Source organism: Hylaeus anthracinus, unplaced genomic scaffold (assembly GCF_026225885.1).
Source record: "Hylaeus anthracinus isolate JK02 unplaced genomic scaffold, UHH_iyHylAnth1.0_haploid 3, whole genome shotgun sequence".
Lineage (NCBI taxonomy): Eukaryota > Metazoa > Arthropoda > Insecta > Hymenoptera > Colletidae > Hylaeus > Hylaeus anthracinus.
Window position 1 is genome coordinate 160,534 of NW_026535284.1, and position 13,580 is coordinate 174,113.

The 13,580-nt window shown below is 46.7% G+C and overlaps 2 protein-coding genes across 2 annotated transcripts in view; both read left to right on the top strand.

Moving 5' to 3' along the window:
* The window catches only part of LOC128894261 (vacuole membrane protein 1-like), a 10,890-nt gene extending 9,010 nt beyond the window's left edge, over positions 1–1,880 (top strand). The window contains exons 3-4 of the mRNA XM_054155915.1: positions 372–641; positions 721–1,880. Of these exons, the coding sequence (XP_054011890.1) occupies positions 372–641; positions 721–852 (402 nt within the window). The 3' untranslated portion in view covers positions 853–1,880. The remainder of the gene's footprint in view (positions 1–371; positions 642–720) is intronic.
* Positions 1,881–11,591: 9,711 nt separating this feature from the next.
* Positions 11,592–12,365, top strand: LOC128893675 (uncharacterized). Its single transcript, XM_054154817.1, has one exon. The coding sequence runs from the start codon at positions 11,592–11,594 to the stop codon at positions 12,363–12,365; it is 774 nt and encodes a 257-aa protein (XP_054010792.1).
* Positions 12,366–13,580: the final 1,215 nt, after the last annotated feature.

The window sequence follows — 13,580 nt, forward strand, 5'->3', positions numbered from 1 at the left end:
AAAGATTTTTTTTGATTTTTTCAACCCCTTTCGTCACCCCTGGCCTCTTCAGAAGCGGCGTTTTTCGACGTGCCCCTCTTTACGGGGGTGAATTAACCACTTCGTATCAACCCTCGCCAATGCAACTTTGCGCACATTTAGAGGACACTTCAAAACTACTCCTCGCGAAGTTTCCCCAAAATCGGTTGAAAACTCCCATAGATATGACGTTTTAAAAAAGTGTCCCTTTAATTTTGTCCGTCAGTGTATATTGTATGATAATTAACTACATTTTTATTTGCATATACGTTTAAAGGACAGTGTTAAATAAAGATATTCGTACTCTATGAAAACTTAGTGATTTACTTTTAGAAAAACAAAATCATTTTTAGATTCCCAATCCATTATTTGATCTCGCCGGCTTGACATGTGGTCATTATCTAATTCCTTTCTGGACATTTTTTGGCGCTACACTTATAGGAAAGGCTGTTATAAAAATGCATATTCAACAGCTTGCAGTAATAATAGCATTTAATGAGGAGCTGCTAGATAAATTTATCAAATTATTGGTAATTATACCATATGTTGGTTCAAAATGTCAAGAGCCTTTGAAAAAATATCTTATTCAACAAAAACAAAAATTACATGATAAGTCATCCACGGTATGAGATTTCTTAACTTAAATTGATTACATTTTGTGGAATATATTTGGAAATTAGTCAATATACATTTTATTTACAGGATGGAACAACGACAATTTCATGGTTATTTGATAAATTTGTAATATTGATGGTTTGTTACTTTTTAGTGACAATTATTCATGCACTCGCAAGGAACTATCATCGTAAGCGTACTAAAATATCTACCGATTAAAAGTAAACGACTATAGGATATACAATGTAAACGTAAAATGAATTATTAAACAAATTGCGGATGAAATTGCTGTTATAGCACGATATAAATAAGGCATTACAGATAATAATTCGGCCAAATTTTTGAATGCACAAGTCCATTTCTGCAGTGTAAATAAACTGTCAAGATTAAAGAACAAAATGTTTAATTTTTTTTTTAATTATACGTTTGGTAAATGATTTCTTAACACTGGAAATACGTTCGCGAGTATGGATTGGATGTGTATGTACATGAATCTGTACATATATACGTATGTTAACATAACTTGACATAAATTTTTTGAAGATACCGCAATTTACAGTTTCAGAATTCTTTGTAGAACTTATAATATCCAAAACTGTGTATAATGTGTCTAAGTGTGACGCAAGTCCATATATGGTACATGTACTTTTTATAAGAATTATATAAATGATTATATTAGGTATTAATAATAATCATTAAATACATTTATCAGTATTCCATATAAGGAAAGTGGAGAAATATTTCCATAACGTAGTGTGTATGGAATTAAAAAATCACTTTTGACTGTTGATAAAAGTTCTTTTTTATTTCTTTTTGCATAATTTCCTTTGTTTTTATACTTAAAAGCGCATAAATCTAATTCGATAATTCTGATTAATCTTTCCAATACGAAACGAGGGATACATACATAACAAATTATTTAGGGAACAATAATTAAGTTCCTTGTTTATGTTTTTAAAATGACAGTAATGTGCAACATTTGTATATGTATTAAACAAATTTGTCATGATTTGATATAAATAATTACATTTGTATAACAAATGATTGCTCCAGTTGATAAATTGAATAATTTTTAGTTAATAATACTGAATCATTCTTCATATGGATCATTTTTAATTGTATACCTCTATTATATATAAACATTTCCCCTTTTTCCACTGTAATGCATTTACTAAATACATGTGTTGAATTTGTAATTTATGCATATTTTAAAAACAAAATTAAATATACCTTGGAGATAAAACGTTTTAAGACTCATTTATTTTATTTTAAAGCTTTTCATTATTTTAATCTGTATAATCGATCACATATGACATTCCTGTTTGTGACAATAACCTATATATGCATATTGGATTATAGTCACATTTAATAAAGTAACTCTTTAACACATTTGCGACGACATGATCCTTCGATGATCAAGTAATGTTCTAATTTGACGGCCCGAGTTAACAATGTGTCATTCTTTGATGTTTCTATCGTGCAGTGTATTTCATTGTTAGATCACGGTACCCAAAATGTTTTTAATGGCGCCATAGAAGACCAAAATATATATTTTCAAGTATGACTATCTTAAATGAACATGTGCGACGCAGTTTTACAATATTAGCATAGCTTATTTAATCACGTTGAAAAAATATTGACAAGAAAATAACTGTAAAGATAAGTGTTTTGAATGTATCAGGTCTTTAGACCAGGTGTAAGGGAAAAATAATTATTGAGAGACGACACCTGTTTCGACCTTTGGCGCGGAGTGGCGCGGGGCGCGTTTCTCCACTCTACCTTTTCAACGCTCGGCACTGACTTATCTCATCTTATCTACATACAACGTTGCCCAGTATGTTCATCTGTTTCCCTGTCATTGGAACGCGTTAACTACCCTATAGGAATAGACAAGAGAGCGACGGAAGAGTCGACTTCGACGTGGCAACGAGACCCAGGACGTCTTCGGAGCATTCATTTCCGTTTGGTGTCGAGGATCGACGGGCATCGACACTCTCTTCTTCTCCGTATCGCCTTCTAAAGTGAACGATCACGTAAAGGCATTAGATGTTTAGTATTTTAATTCCGTGTGTTTTTGCTAAGCCATTTATTTGGCAAATGTAATAAAATATTGACTCTCAGTAGCGCATTTTACGTACAAATATAAAATATTGACTTTTAATAGCGTATTTCCTTACACAGGGTGTTAAAAAAAACCATTCAATATTTATATGGTATACAGTGTGTTTCGTTTATTTAGCAAAGTAAATATCTCGTGACGCACAGAAGTTACGAAAAAAATTTATTTGCAAAAATTGTTCGGTTTGTAGGGTACAATCATATGATGTCATTTTTTTCAGGCCTGGAATAGTAGGGAGGGGGAATTTCAAAGTCAAAATAAGTTTTTTAAATGGAACTATATATTTTTTTTTTCATGGCCTGACAGCTTTTTTCAAAAGCAATTCAACGGTATATCACATTATTTAATTTGCTGTTTCCAAACATTACAAATTATATTATAAAGTTGTAACGTTTTGAGTAGGTAATGGTAGGACATATTGGGTTGCCGCGGCTATTAGCTGCAACACTGTAAACAAAGATCGACCTTCTTATGTCTCCTGAAGCATCTTAAGTTATAAAAAAAAAATGAATACAATATTTATAGTTTATATCATTAGAAATTGTTTGAATAAATTAACAATGTTTCCTATTCTTGGCACTGTTGGCATTTGTTGACAAGGATGCCGTCTATGAAATTCCCGAGTCACTTCGGCATAGGATAAATATCTATCACCACGCAGACAAACTAATTTGGCTTTTACCTGAACTGTTAAGTACATTTTTTGGAATTCAATAATTTCGAAAGCACCGATCAGAACTAATCTCTAGTGTGGGAATGCGCACAGGTAGACAAGTTAGCGAAGAGGGGCAAGAGCTCGAGTGGAGAAGGTGAGCAGCGAAAGGCACCAGGAAGAAGGATCGCCACCCGACAAGATGGCAGTTTGAATTATCGTTGTGACGCATAACTTACGCGGCGTAAGGTTGTACGTAACCGTGTAATAAAGTCATTACTTATAGTATACTCTTGTGTTATTATTGGTGGGTTAGCACATCTAGTATTGCACTTTCTCAAAATAAATGAGACTCGAGCCAAATATCACAACTCATCAAAACAAATGACAACAGTGTTCCAGCTAATAGCCGCGGCAACCTGATATGTCCTACCATTACCTACTCAAAACGTTACAACTTTATAATATAATTTGTAATGTTTGGAAACAACAAATTAAATAATGTGATATAGCGTTGAATTGCTTTTGAAAAAAGCTGTCAGGCCATGAAAAAAAAAAATATATAGTTCCATTTAAAAAACTTATTTTGACTTTGAAATCCCCCCTCCCTACTATTCCAGGCCCGAAAAAAATGACATCATATGATTGTACCCTACAAACCGAACAATTTTTGCACATAAATTTTTTTCGTAACTTCTGTGCGTCACGAGATATTTACTTTGTTAGATAAACGAAACACATTGTATATGGCACTCTACTGAGTAAACAAGCTTTAGTAAACATAGGTCGAAAAGTCAACTGTTTCTGAGCTATAAACATGTTTGTTTATTATCATAATTGACTTAATACTGAGTTTTCGATGTTTACAGAAGGTTTTCCACGTGCCCACCTTATATTTCTTCACACGTTTGGCATCTTCTTTTTACAGAGTTTCGATGACAAGGTGTAAGTGAACCTGTTTCACAAAGATGGTAGTGAAGTTTTTGAAGCAGCATGTAAGAGGGAACTTTTCGATTAGAAAATTTTTTCACGTAAATACGTTGTGCAGCTAAAGCACTTCCATTATCACGGCCATACATAAAATGCATATCTGCCACTTCTTCATTCGCATAATACACTGACATTTTCACGATACTTTGCAACTGTGTAATATCTACAATCGCCGATCCACAACTGACAATTCCTCAATGAGATATACTGTTAGCACTTGAATAAGATAATTCAGAACACGATTTATAAGCACTAAAATAAACATCGCAAGCAATGGAAACAAGTAAGTCAATCATGATATTAGCAAACAAAAGGTTGACCTTTCGACCTATGTTTATTAAAGCTTTTTTACTCACAAGGGAACATACCGAACGTCCGTCTCCGATTTTGATGGAACTTGGTGGATGCATTAAGCAAGTAAAAATAAGGCATACGTACTTTTTTATAGCTCCCCTTAAATTTTCAGCAGAAAAATGCTATCTCGAAAACTACAATAGATATAAGAAATCTTTTTAGGGAAAAGTTTCATAGTTTTATGAGGTAAAACAAAAAGTGGTCACAGATTTTGTAAAACGTAATTTGTTTATAACGAAAAGATTTTTGTTACATTATTTTAAGAGATATACAAATTTATATAGTGACAAAAATGAACGGAACTTTCTTTCTGAATCCATTCATATATAATATGATACATTTTCCTCCTACAGTTTTGTAAATTTTCATATAACATTGTACGCAGACCGCGCGAATCCACCAGGCTATGGTCGCACGTGAAATACATATGTTCATGTATAGACAAACGGGCGGCTATTATTATGAGATACATATGTATTAAAAATTACAGGATCAGCTAAAATTATTGTAGGTTTTTTTATCCTGTACACATAAGGTATGAACGTCGCAGATTCATCGCAAGGGCAGGGATTCGAACCGCTGCTGAACCCTAACCCAAACCCGGTTAATGAAGGAAAGGTTACTGTAACCCATACTAACCACGAAGGAACGGTTCTTGAATTGTAGGAAGAGCGGGTTAACCTGCTTGGAGTGGGTTACTAGTAGAAGAAGACATCCTAGACATTCAGTCAAGTCAAAGATATATGAACTTGCATGCAAAATTCAAATCAAATGAAACTAGATTGTTTAAAATGTACGAGTATATAATGAATGTAGGATTGATTAATTTTAGAATGTTGTGTGACGGGGCAGACTTTTTCTGCCCGTCACGAAAGCACCCTGACCCCCGAAAGGGCCTCGCTCCCTCCTCGGCGGACACCCCAGGCCGGAGGTGGTCCGCGAGAGTGGAGGGATGAGAGAACCGTGGGCCCTAGACCCCCCCCCCCCCCCCCGTGATAGGGCCGTGTCTTCGCGTGAGCGCGGCAAGTCGCCGGGGGCGGCGTCTTCCCCCCAGGTTCGCGGTGTGGCCACCACCGAGAGGACTGACCACCCTCGGAAAGCGGCTTCCAGAGCGGCGGACCACGGATCGGCCGATCGAACTCCTCGCGGAACCACCTTCTTCCAGGTTGGGAACCCCGCGAGGCCCTTTTGGGACTCCGATCGCGGGTCCCTCACGAGGAGTGTCCGAGACCGCTGCGTGGTTGCCCACCGGTCAATCGGCGGGCCGGTGGAAGGACCCCGTGAGTTTTTTTGATTCCCCGCCCCTAGGGGATCGCCGACTGCAGGCGACCCCGCGAGGGACCTCTCCCTCGCGGCCATGGTCGACCACATGGCCTCGAGCGAGAGGTCGTGGAAAGCGGCGGTCACCTTTTGCGAGGAGGTTATGTCGCAGAAGGAGGCCGACGAGCGAGCCCGGGAAAGAGACCCGGGCTCGGCAAGGAGGAGATGGGCGCGGGGACGTCCCTCGCGCCGGCGTACCCCCCTGCGTGGGGGTATGAATAGTGGGGAGCCGCGAGGGGCGCCCCCGCGACGACAGGTGCCTCGCATGGAGGCGGTGAATGTGAGGAGCCGGGGCTTGAGCTGACCCTGGCCCCCTGAGGGGGTATAATTCCCCTCGAGACGGGCCAAGGTTGTGTGGTCGGCCCGTCCCCACTTGGACCAACGGGTCCTGTGGGAGCGCATGGGGGGTGGGGTGGGGAGGATCGGGGCGTGCCGGATCACGCCTCCGACGACCTTCCCTTACCGATGTCGGCGTCTTCTTGTCCTGGCGTTCAGGAAGCTCTTTGTTTCCTGAACCAGTACGGACACGAAGATGCCGGGGGCTATGGGTGGACCGAGCGGGGGCTCGGGAAGCCCATTCCGACGGCCTCAGGGATGGGGACAATGGGCGGGTCCCTCCGCCCGGGGTCTTATAGAGTAGGTAGTGGGGGAAGCTAACACCCTCCCCCCGGGATTCATGTAAGCTGGGAAGCCTCCTGCGAGTACTCGCGTGATCCAGCCGCTTCCCATGTAGCTTAGGTGGGTGTGGGGTTTTAGTGGGTAGCCATCGCGGACGGGCGCGCCTTTGGCGCTCCCCTCCCCGATGTCCCACATAACTTCGGTTTTTCCCCCAGGGAAACCGAGGTATGCGTAACGCATTTCCCCACAATAAAAAAAAAAAAAAAAGACGACCGCGAGAACTCCAGTCGCGACCGCGGAAACGGGCAGCGGATATTCGTCGCGAAGAGAGTCTGATGAGAGGGAGAACAGCGACGCGCTTTCGTGGGCTCTCCCCTCTCCCGCGGCGGATCGTCTATCCGCACCCCTCCCATCGAGGCCCGCACCAACGTCGAGGAGAGCAGGCGATCGCGCGGTAAGAAGTGACGAAGCGCGGCGCCAGAGAGGGGAGATGCGTCACCGCAGACGCTGAAAAGTCGCGGCCGCGAAAAAGATAACCGCGCTCACCTTCCGAAACCCTCGCAAGGCACAGACAGCGAGGACCTTCCGTCTCGTGCCGCTACGCCCCCTCAATCGAAAAAGGATAGGGGGCGCGAGGGCAATCAAGGAGGGAAAAATCACTGCAGCAGCCCGGATTTCTCCAGCCTGGAGCTGCGAAGAACAGCGCCTTTTAAAGGGCCCGGTGTGATTCCCCGCACACCAGAAAAAAAGAAGAGATCCGCCCCCTTCAGGACGAGCCTCTCCCTACGCACTCCCGCCGAAGGGAGTATAGTAGTGACGAAAGGTTGGAAGAACGGAGTCGTGACCAAGGTCACGGCCGCCGCGCCCACCCGCGATCTTCTCGGGAAACCTCGGGGGAGAGATCGGACCAAGGGGCAGGTGACCGCCGTTGCCGGCCCCGACGTCGACACTCCCCCAAACAAACAGTCAAACGACGAGATGACCGTCGTCATCGTCGCCGTCGCAGTCCCTCCACGGATCAATCTACGGAGGAGGCCCCGAGCAGCACCAGTTCTGGGACTAGTCGCAGCAGTTCCGATACCGATTCCACGGTATCAAACAGCAACACTAGTCGCGAATCCTCCCGCCGCCGCAACTCCTCTCGACGCTCTCGCCGACGAAGGCACTTGCCCACGGTCCGAGCGGTCGAGATATTGAATCGGTTGCGACTTTCTTTTGAGGACGGGGATCCGGCTGAGCCCTTTCTTAGGCAGCTGGCTCAGGTAAATAAGAGCGGTGGTATTACCACCGTGGAAACAAATATCGGTCGTGGCGTTCGTTCTCCAGGGCGTGTAGAGAACGTTTTGGAAGCGAAGACGACTAACAGCAGCTAATGAGCGACGCACATCGCCGGACCCAGGGAGAAGGAAAGCCCAATCGGCCATTTCTAGATAATCTTTGTATTATCTTCTCCCACATGAAAGTACCGCCGCCCCTACAGGACCGCCTCGCGATAGATTATAAGAATCTGACGCCGTTTTATCAGCAAAGGTTCCGAAGGGACGAATTTTCGACCTTCAGGGAACTAAGCATCTTGGGGTCAAAGGTGGAGTACGTAGTCTTACAAGCGGAGATGTCTTGTCCCACACCCGAGCCAGAGCAGCTCTTGTTGCCCTTTACGGCGTACCACCATTCGCCGAGCTTGGCGCGCTTGGCTGCGATCGACCGCGCCTCCACCCGACAACCCTTATTAGGAAGTATTAGGGAAAGGGTGAAACCTTGAATAGAATGGGAAGAAGAAAAGAGATGGGAAACGGAGCCAAGGTCGTCCGATCCTTCTGAAAAGTGGAGTTCTCGGAGAGAATTAGAGAGGCCCCCACGGCGTTCCCCGAGAGCTCGCCCACCCCCGAGGAGGGCACTCCCTCCACCGGCACCGAGGAGCCTTCCGACGCGAAAGAATGTACTTGCGGCGAAACCACGCTCCGCGCCAGCTAAACCAGTTGTAATTCCCACGACCCCTTCGACGTCTGGGGGGGGGGGGTATTACAATTGTTAGCGCCCTGAACATTGGGCTGCTGACTGCCCTCAGTCCCATCAGACAAGGGTCTGCTACGGGTGCAACCGGGAAGGAGAGACGCTTAAAACGTGTCCCGATTGCGCCGCACGGCGTGCGGAAAACGCGAAGCGAGTGGGTCGATAGCGGGGGTCGTTATGACCCCCCGCTGAAGGACAATGGGGCCTCATTTTTAGGCAAGGCGGAGGGGAAAGGGGAGTTAGAGGATTCGTATCTTTGCACGAATGTTCCGAAGACTCCGATAACCTCTCCCACATCGCCCCTCCCGTCTCGACTTTTAGAAACACGGGACGCGTCATCGACCCTATTTACTCGATAAACGATGGAGTTGCCAGACGAGAAAAGAGGACATACCACCCGAATTGTTCAGAAGACGGCGATTTGGCCGGTCGAACTGGGTGAAGTCGATGTCGTGGTTTTAGCTCGTGAATCAGACAAAAGTCGACGCGATTTTCCACCGAGATACGCAGATCGTCGGTACGATGTCCGTTTGCAATTAGCCGTACATCAGTTGTGGGCGTTGATCGACAGCGGGGCCGCGCGTTCCTACATAGGACCGTGCGCGGTTCCGTGGCTCGGATCACGCATTGACACCGCATTCGCTGGGGAAATGCGGATGGCCAATGGAGCCCAGGACCGCATCCTGGGCAAAGCAATCGTTGAAATCGAGATTGACGGGCGGAGACGCGATTTGCCGATCCTAGATGCTCGAAATCTCGTCTACGACTGTTCTAGCGACTTGGCGCATAGGAACCGTTCCCGTCCATTCTTTCGTGGTACCTGGCGTACAGGAGACGGAGGAGGTCATTCGGGTCAATTGTGCAGCGATCGTTGAACTAACGGGGAATCAACTTGAGCGCTTGCAGTAACTACTGGACACCTCTATTCCAGAACCGGCGAAAGAACCGCGACCGACGACCCTTGTTCATCATCGGATAGATGTGCAAGATCACGCTGCGATCAAACACCGTGCGCGACGAGTATTTCTGAAAATTTATGAGATCGCGCACGCGGAGGTCGACAAGATGCTCGCGGAGGGGATTATAGAACGCTCCGATAGTGCATGGGCAAGTTGTCCCGTAATTATCCCGAAGCCGAGCGGGAAATATCGATTTTGCATCGATTATCGAGACGTAAACACCGTCACGACAAAGGACGCATATCCCCTCCCCTATATGGCGCTATCCTGGATAAACTACGCACGGCACATTACATTTCGACGATCGATTTGAGCCAAGCGTATTTCCAGATCCCACTGGAAGAATCCAGTAAAGAAATTACTGCGTTCGCGGTTCCTGGCAAAGGCTTATTTCAATTCAAGCGAATGCCGTATGAACTGACCAACGCTCCGACCACGTTTTAGAGGCTGATGGACCGTTCGATTGGTCCAGAATTGGAACCACACGTATTCACATATCTTGACGTTATTGTAATCGGCAACGAGACTTTCGATTCTGACCTTCAATGGATCGAAAAGATTCTCGGAATACTTAACGCGGCATGGCTCGAAATAAATCGGGAAAAAAGCGAATTTTGTCGACAAGAGGTTTGATATTTGGGATACTTGATTAACCAAAAAGGCCTCGAACCGACCCCGAAAAGGTGGCGCCTGCTTCGTCCTACCCGGCGCCCACCACGTTTAAGCAACTGCGCAGTTTTCTGGGCATGATCAGATGGTACGCCAGATTTTTATCGAATCATGCGCGGGACAAAGTCCCATTGGTACAGTTGCTCAAAAAGAACGAGCCCTGGGTTTGGGAAGAAGCACAGCAAAAAGCTTTCAAAAATTTGAAGGAACCTTTGAGCCAAGCTCCCGTACTTGCTCGCCCAGACTTTTCACTTCCGTTTGTCTTTCAAACGGACGCGAGCAACTACGCTATCGGCGCGGTCCTCACACAGGAACATAACGGAGAAGAACATCCCATTGTTTTTGTGAATCGAGTTTTGAACGCGGCCGAACAAAAATACTCGGTTACGAAAAAGGAGTGCTTGGCCGTATTATGGGCAATAAAGAAAATCCGTCCGTACTTGGAAGGGTACACCTTCACGGTCATAACTTCATAACTTCATAATTTAAAAGATCCGACCGGGAGGCTAGCCCGTTGGGCCCTTGATATGCTGCAATATTCGTTCAATATTGTGCATCGCTAGGGATCCCAACACCAGGTGCCCGATGCACTTTCACGTGCACTGGTTCCAGACGACCTTCTAGCGGCCATTAAAGATATCGACGATACCTGGTGCGCTGGCCGCCTGGACCAAGATCGATCGCACCCTGCGTCCTACCCCGATTGGCGTATCGAAGGCGGTCGCTTGTATTTCCATCGTCCGTCTCCGACACAAGAGATCATCGGGGAAGACGCGTGGAAACTCGTCTTACCAAAAGAGTTTTGAGAAAAGGCCATCCGGAAAGCCCATGACATTCCCTCCGTCGGCCACCCTGGCGCGGAGAAAACTTATAAACGCGTAAGCCAGAGATATTACTGGCCGGGAATGTTTCGAGACATTCGTCGCTTCGTACGAGCGTGTCTCGAATGCTATCAGTACAAGGTCGAGCAGCGCGCTCCTGCTGGTCTCATGGGTAGGCGGATCCCCATTCGGCCATGGGCCGTGGTATCCACCGATATAATGGGTCCTTTTCCCTTAGGACGAGACCAAAGTCGGTACATTGTAGTGTTTTTAGACACATTTACGAAGTGGGTTGAGTGTAAAGCGCTTCGAAAAGCTACAGGATCCGCGATTCTTTCCGCGCTTGATGACCTGGTGGTATTCCGGTGGGGAGCGCCCGAAATACTCCTCACAGACAATGGAACCGAATTTTGTAATAAAGAGCTCAATAACGCTCTAAAAGAATGGGGAATATCGCATCGAACGATTCCCCCATACCGAATCCGGTGGAGCGAGTTAATCGCGTCCTTAAGATGATGATTTCGACCTTCGTCAAAAAGGACCACCGTAGTTGGAACGTGCATTTGCACGAATTCCGATTCGCCGTGAATAACACCACACATTCTTCCGTTGGCGATTCTCCAGCGGTGCTCAATTTGAGCAGAGCATCGTGCGTGGTAAGCAGTCTGCGCCGTGTAGTGGAAGGAGAACCTTTGCTCGAGAGCAAAGATCCGCGAGCATGGGCGCAACGCATGCGTCGGCTACCGTTGTTACACGACATAGTAACAGAGAGTCCCGAAAGAGCTCACACGCGACAAGCACGCTATTATGATTCACACCGTCGCGATATACGGTATAGAGTGGGGGACTTAGTTTGGCGTCGAAACCGAGTCCTCTCGTCGGCCGCGGATAACGTAGCCGCGAAACTCGCCGCCGCATTTATAGGCCCCTTTCGGGTTATTAAGGTCCTGTCGCCGGTCGTCTACGAGGTGGAGACGAAGGGAACGCGTATGATCCCAAAAGTTCACGTCTCCGACCTCAAACCGTTCGTGGGAGAGAATCCGAACGAGAGGACGACCGAGAATAACAACAACCCTTTGATTTTAGCCAAAAATGAATCGACGAGGAAGACCGGGACGGAGCGCTGCCGTCCTCCGCCACAGAGCGGAGCAGCCGTTCCAGGCAGCCCCCCAAGGAGCCTGTCTGAAACCCCGTCGCCCCTGCACCAGGGCCCATGAGCGCGCCGCCGAGGGCGCCCATCTCGGCACCCCGAAACACCGGCAGGTCACCAAGGGGGAGAGTGGCCAGACCACAGCCCCCCCCCCCCTTCCTCGTCGAAGACCACCGGCCCAAAGCCGGCCAACACCCAGGCCGCCACAGGGACGGCCCCAAGGACAGCCGGCACCAGCCGGCGGCGCAGGACGAGAGGCCGACGTCCTTAATACCGCCACGCAGATTATGTCCTACCTACATGGTAGTTTGCGTGGCGCGACGCCGGCCTCCCAGCCTCGCCACCCGCCCAGGCGTTGAGGCCGACCAGGCCCGTCTACATGTAAAAAAAAAAAAATGTTTGGAAAAAAACACATCTTAGTTGTTGCCTTTACCCTTAGGTTAGTTTAGGTTTTTTTTTATCTTCTCTTTTCTTTTTTTTTTATTTCAGTTTCTTTTGAATCTTTTTTTTTTTGTATTGTCCACCTTGTGACGTCCTTGCCTCCGTGGTTGATCGCTACGCAGCAAAGGAACCCTTTGCTAGCGTCGAGTGATCCCACGTAGAAGGTTTTTTTTCCTGGTTAGCCCCGCCTTAGTGTGGAGTTCGGACGAGCCAAAATTTGTGTTGCGCGTGGGAGGGAGCCTTCTTCCGGCCCTCGCTCCGCAGGCAGTCCGAAGTCCACCACCAAAGTCCGTTTCCCCGCGTTCTCAGCGGCACCTTCTTCTCGTCCACCGGTTCGGGGGCGAAAAGAAGGGTTAGCTGCCCGATCAGTCACAACTTTCGTTTCGTTTTTTTTCTTTGGGGGGTTTTAGACATACCGCGTCTACTTTTCGTGTCCCCTTGGATTTCCTTCTTGTTTCGGTGTTGCGCGAGTGTGGTGTCCCCAGTGTGTCCGCGAGCGTGCTCCGGAGCACCCCTTTTCGTCCGCGACAGGACCACCACCAGAGGGAACTCCGTGAGACTTCCCTCCGTCCGTTTCGCGAATCTCCCGCGTGACCTTGCGCGGTTTGAGAACGCGCCGCGTTTCAAAGGAGAGGGCCCCTTCGAAACGCGAAACCGTTAATTCCCGGTGTAATCCTTTTCGATTGTATTTGATTCTAGGACGGACTATTTGTTTGCTAGGCCCCCTATAGAGTTAAGTCGCGCCGGTAACGTATTCGTTTCTTTCCGTCGAATACTTTCTTTTGTATCGGGAATTCCGCGCCGCGTATCTCTTTCGGCACGTAGTCGCCACACCCTTTTC

Excerpts from the sequence above, each read along its gene's own strand:
- LOC128893675 (XM_054154817.1), top strand. The coding sequence starts at position 11,592 with ATGGGGAATATCGCATCGAACGATTCCCCCATACCGAATCCGGTGGAG.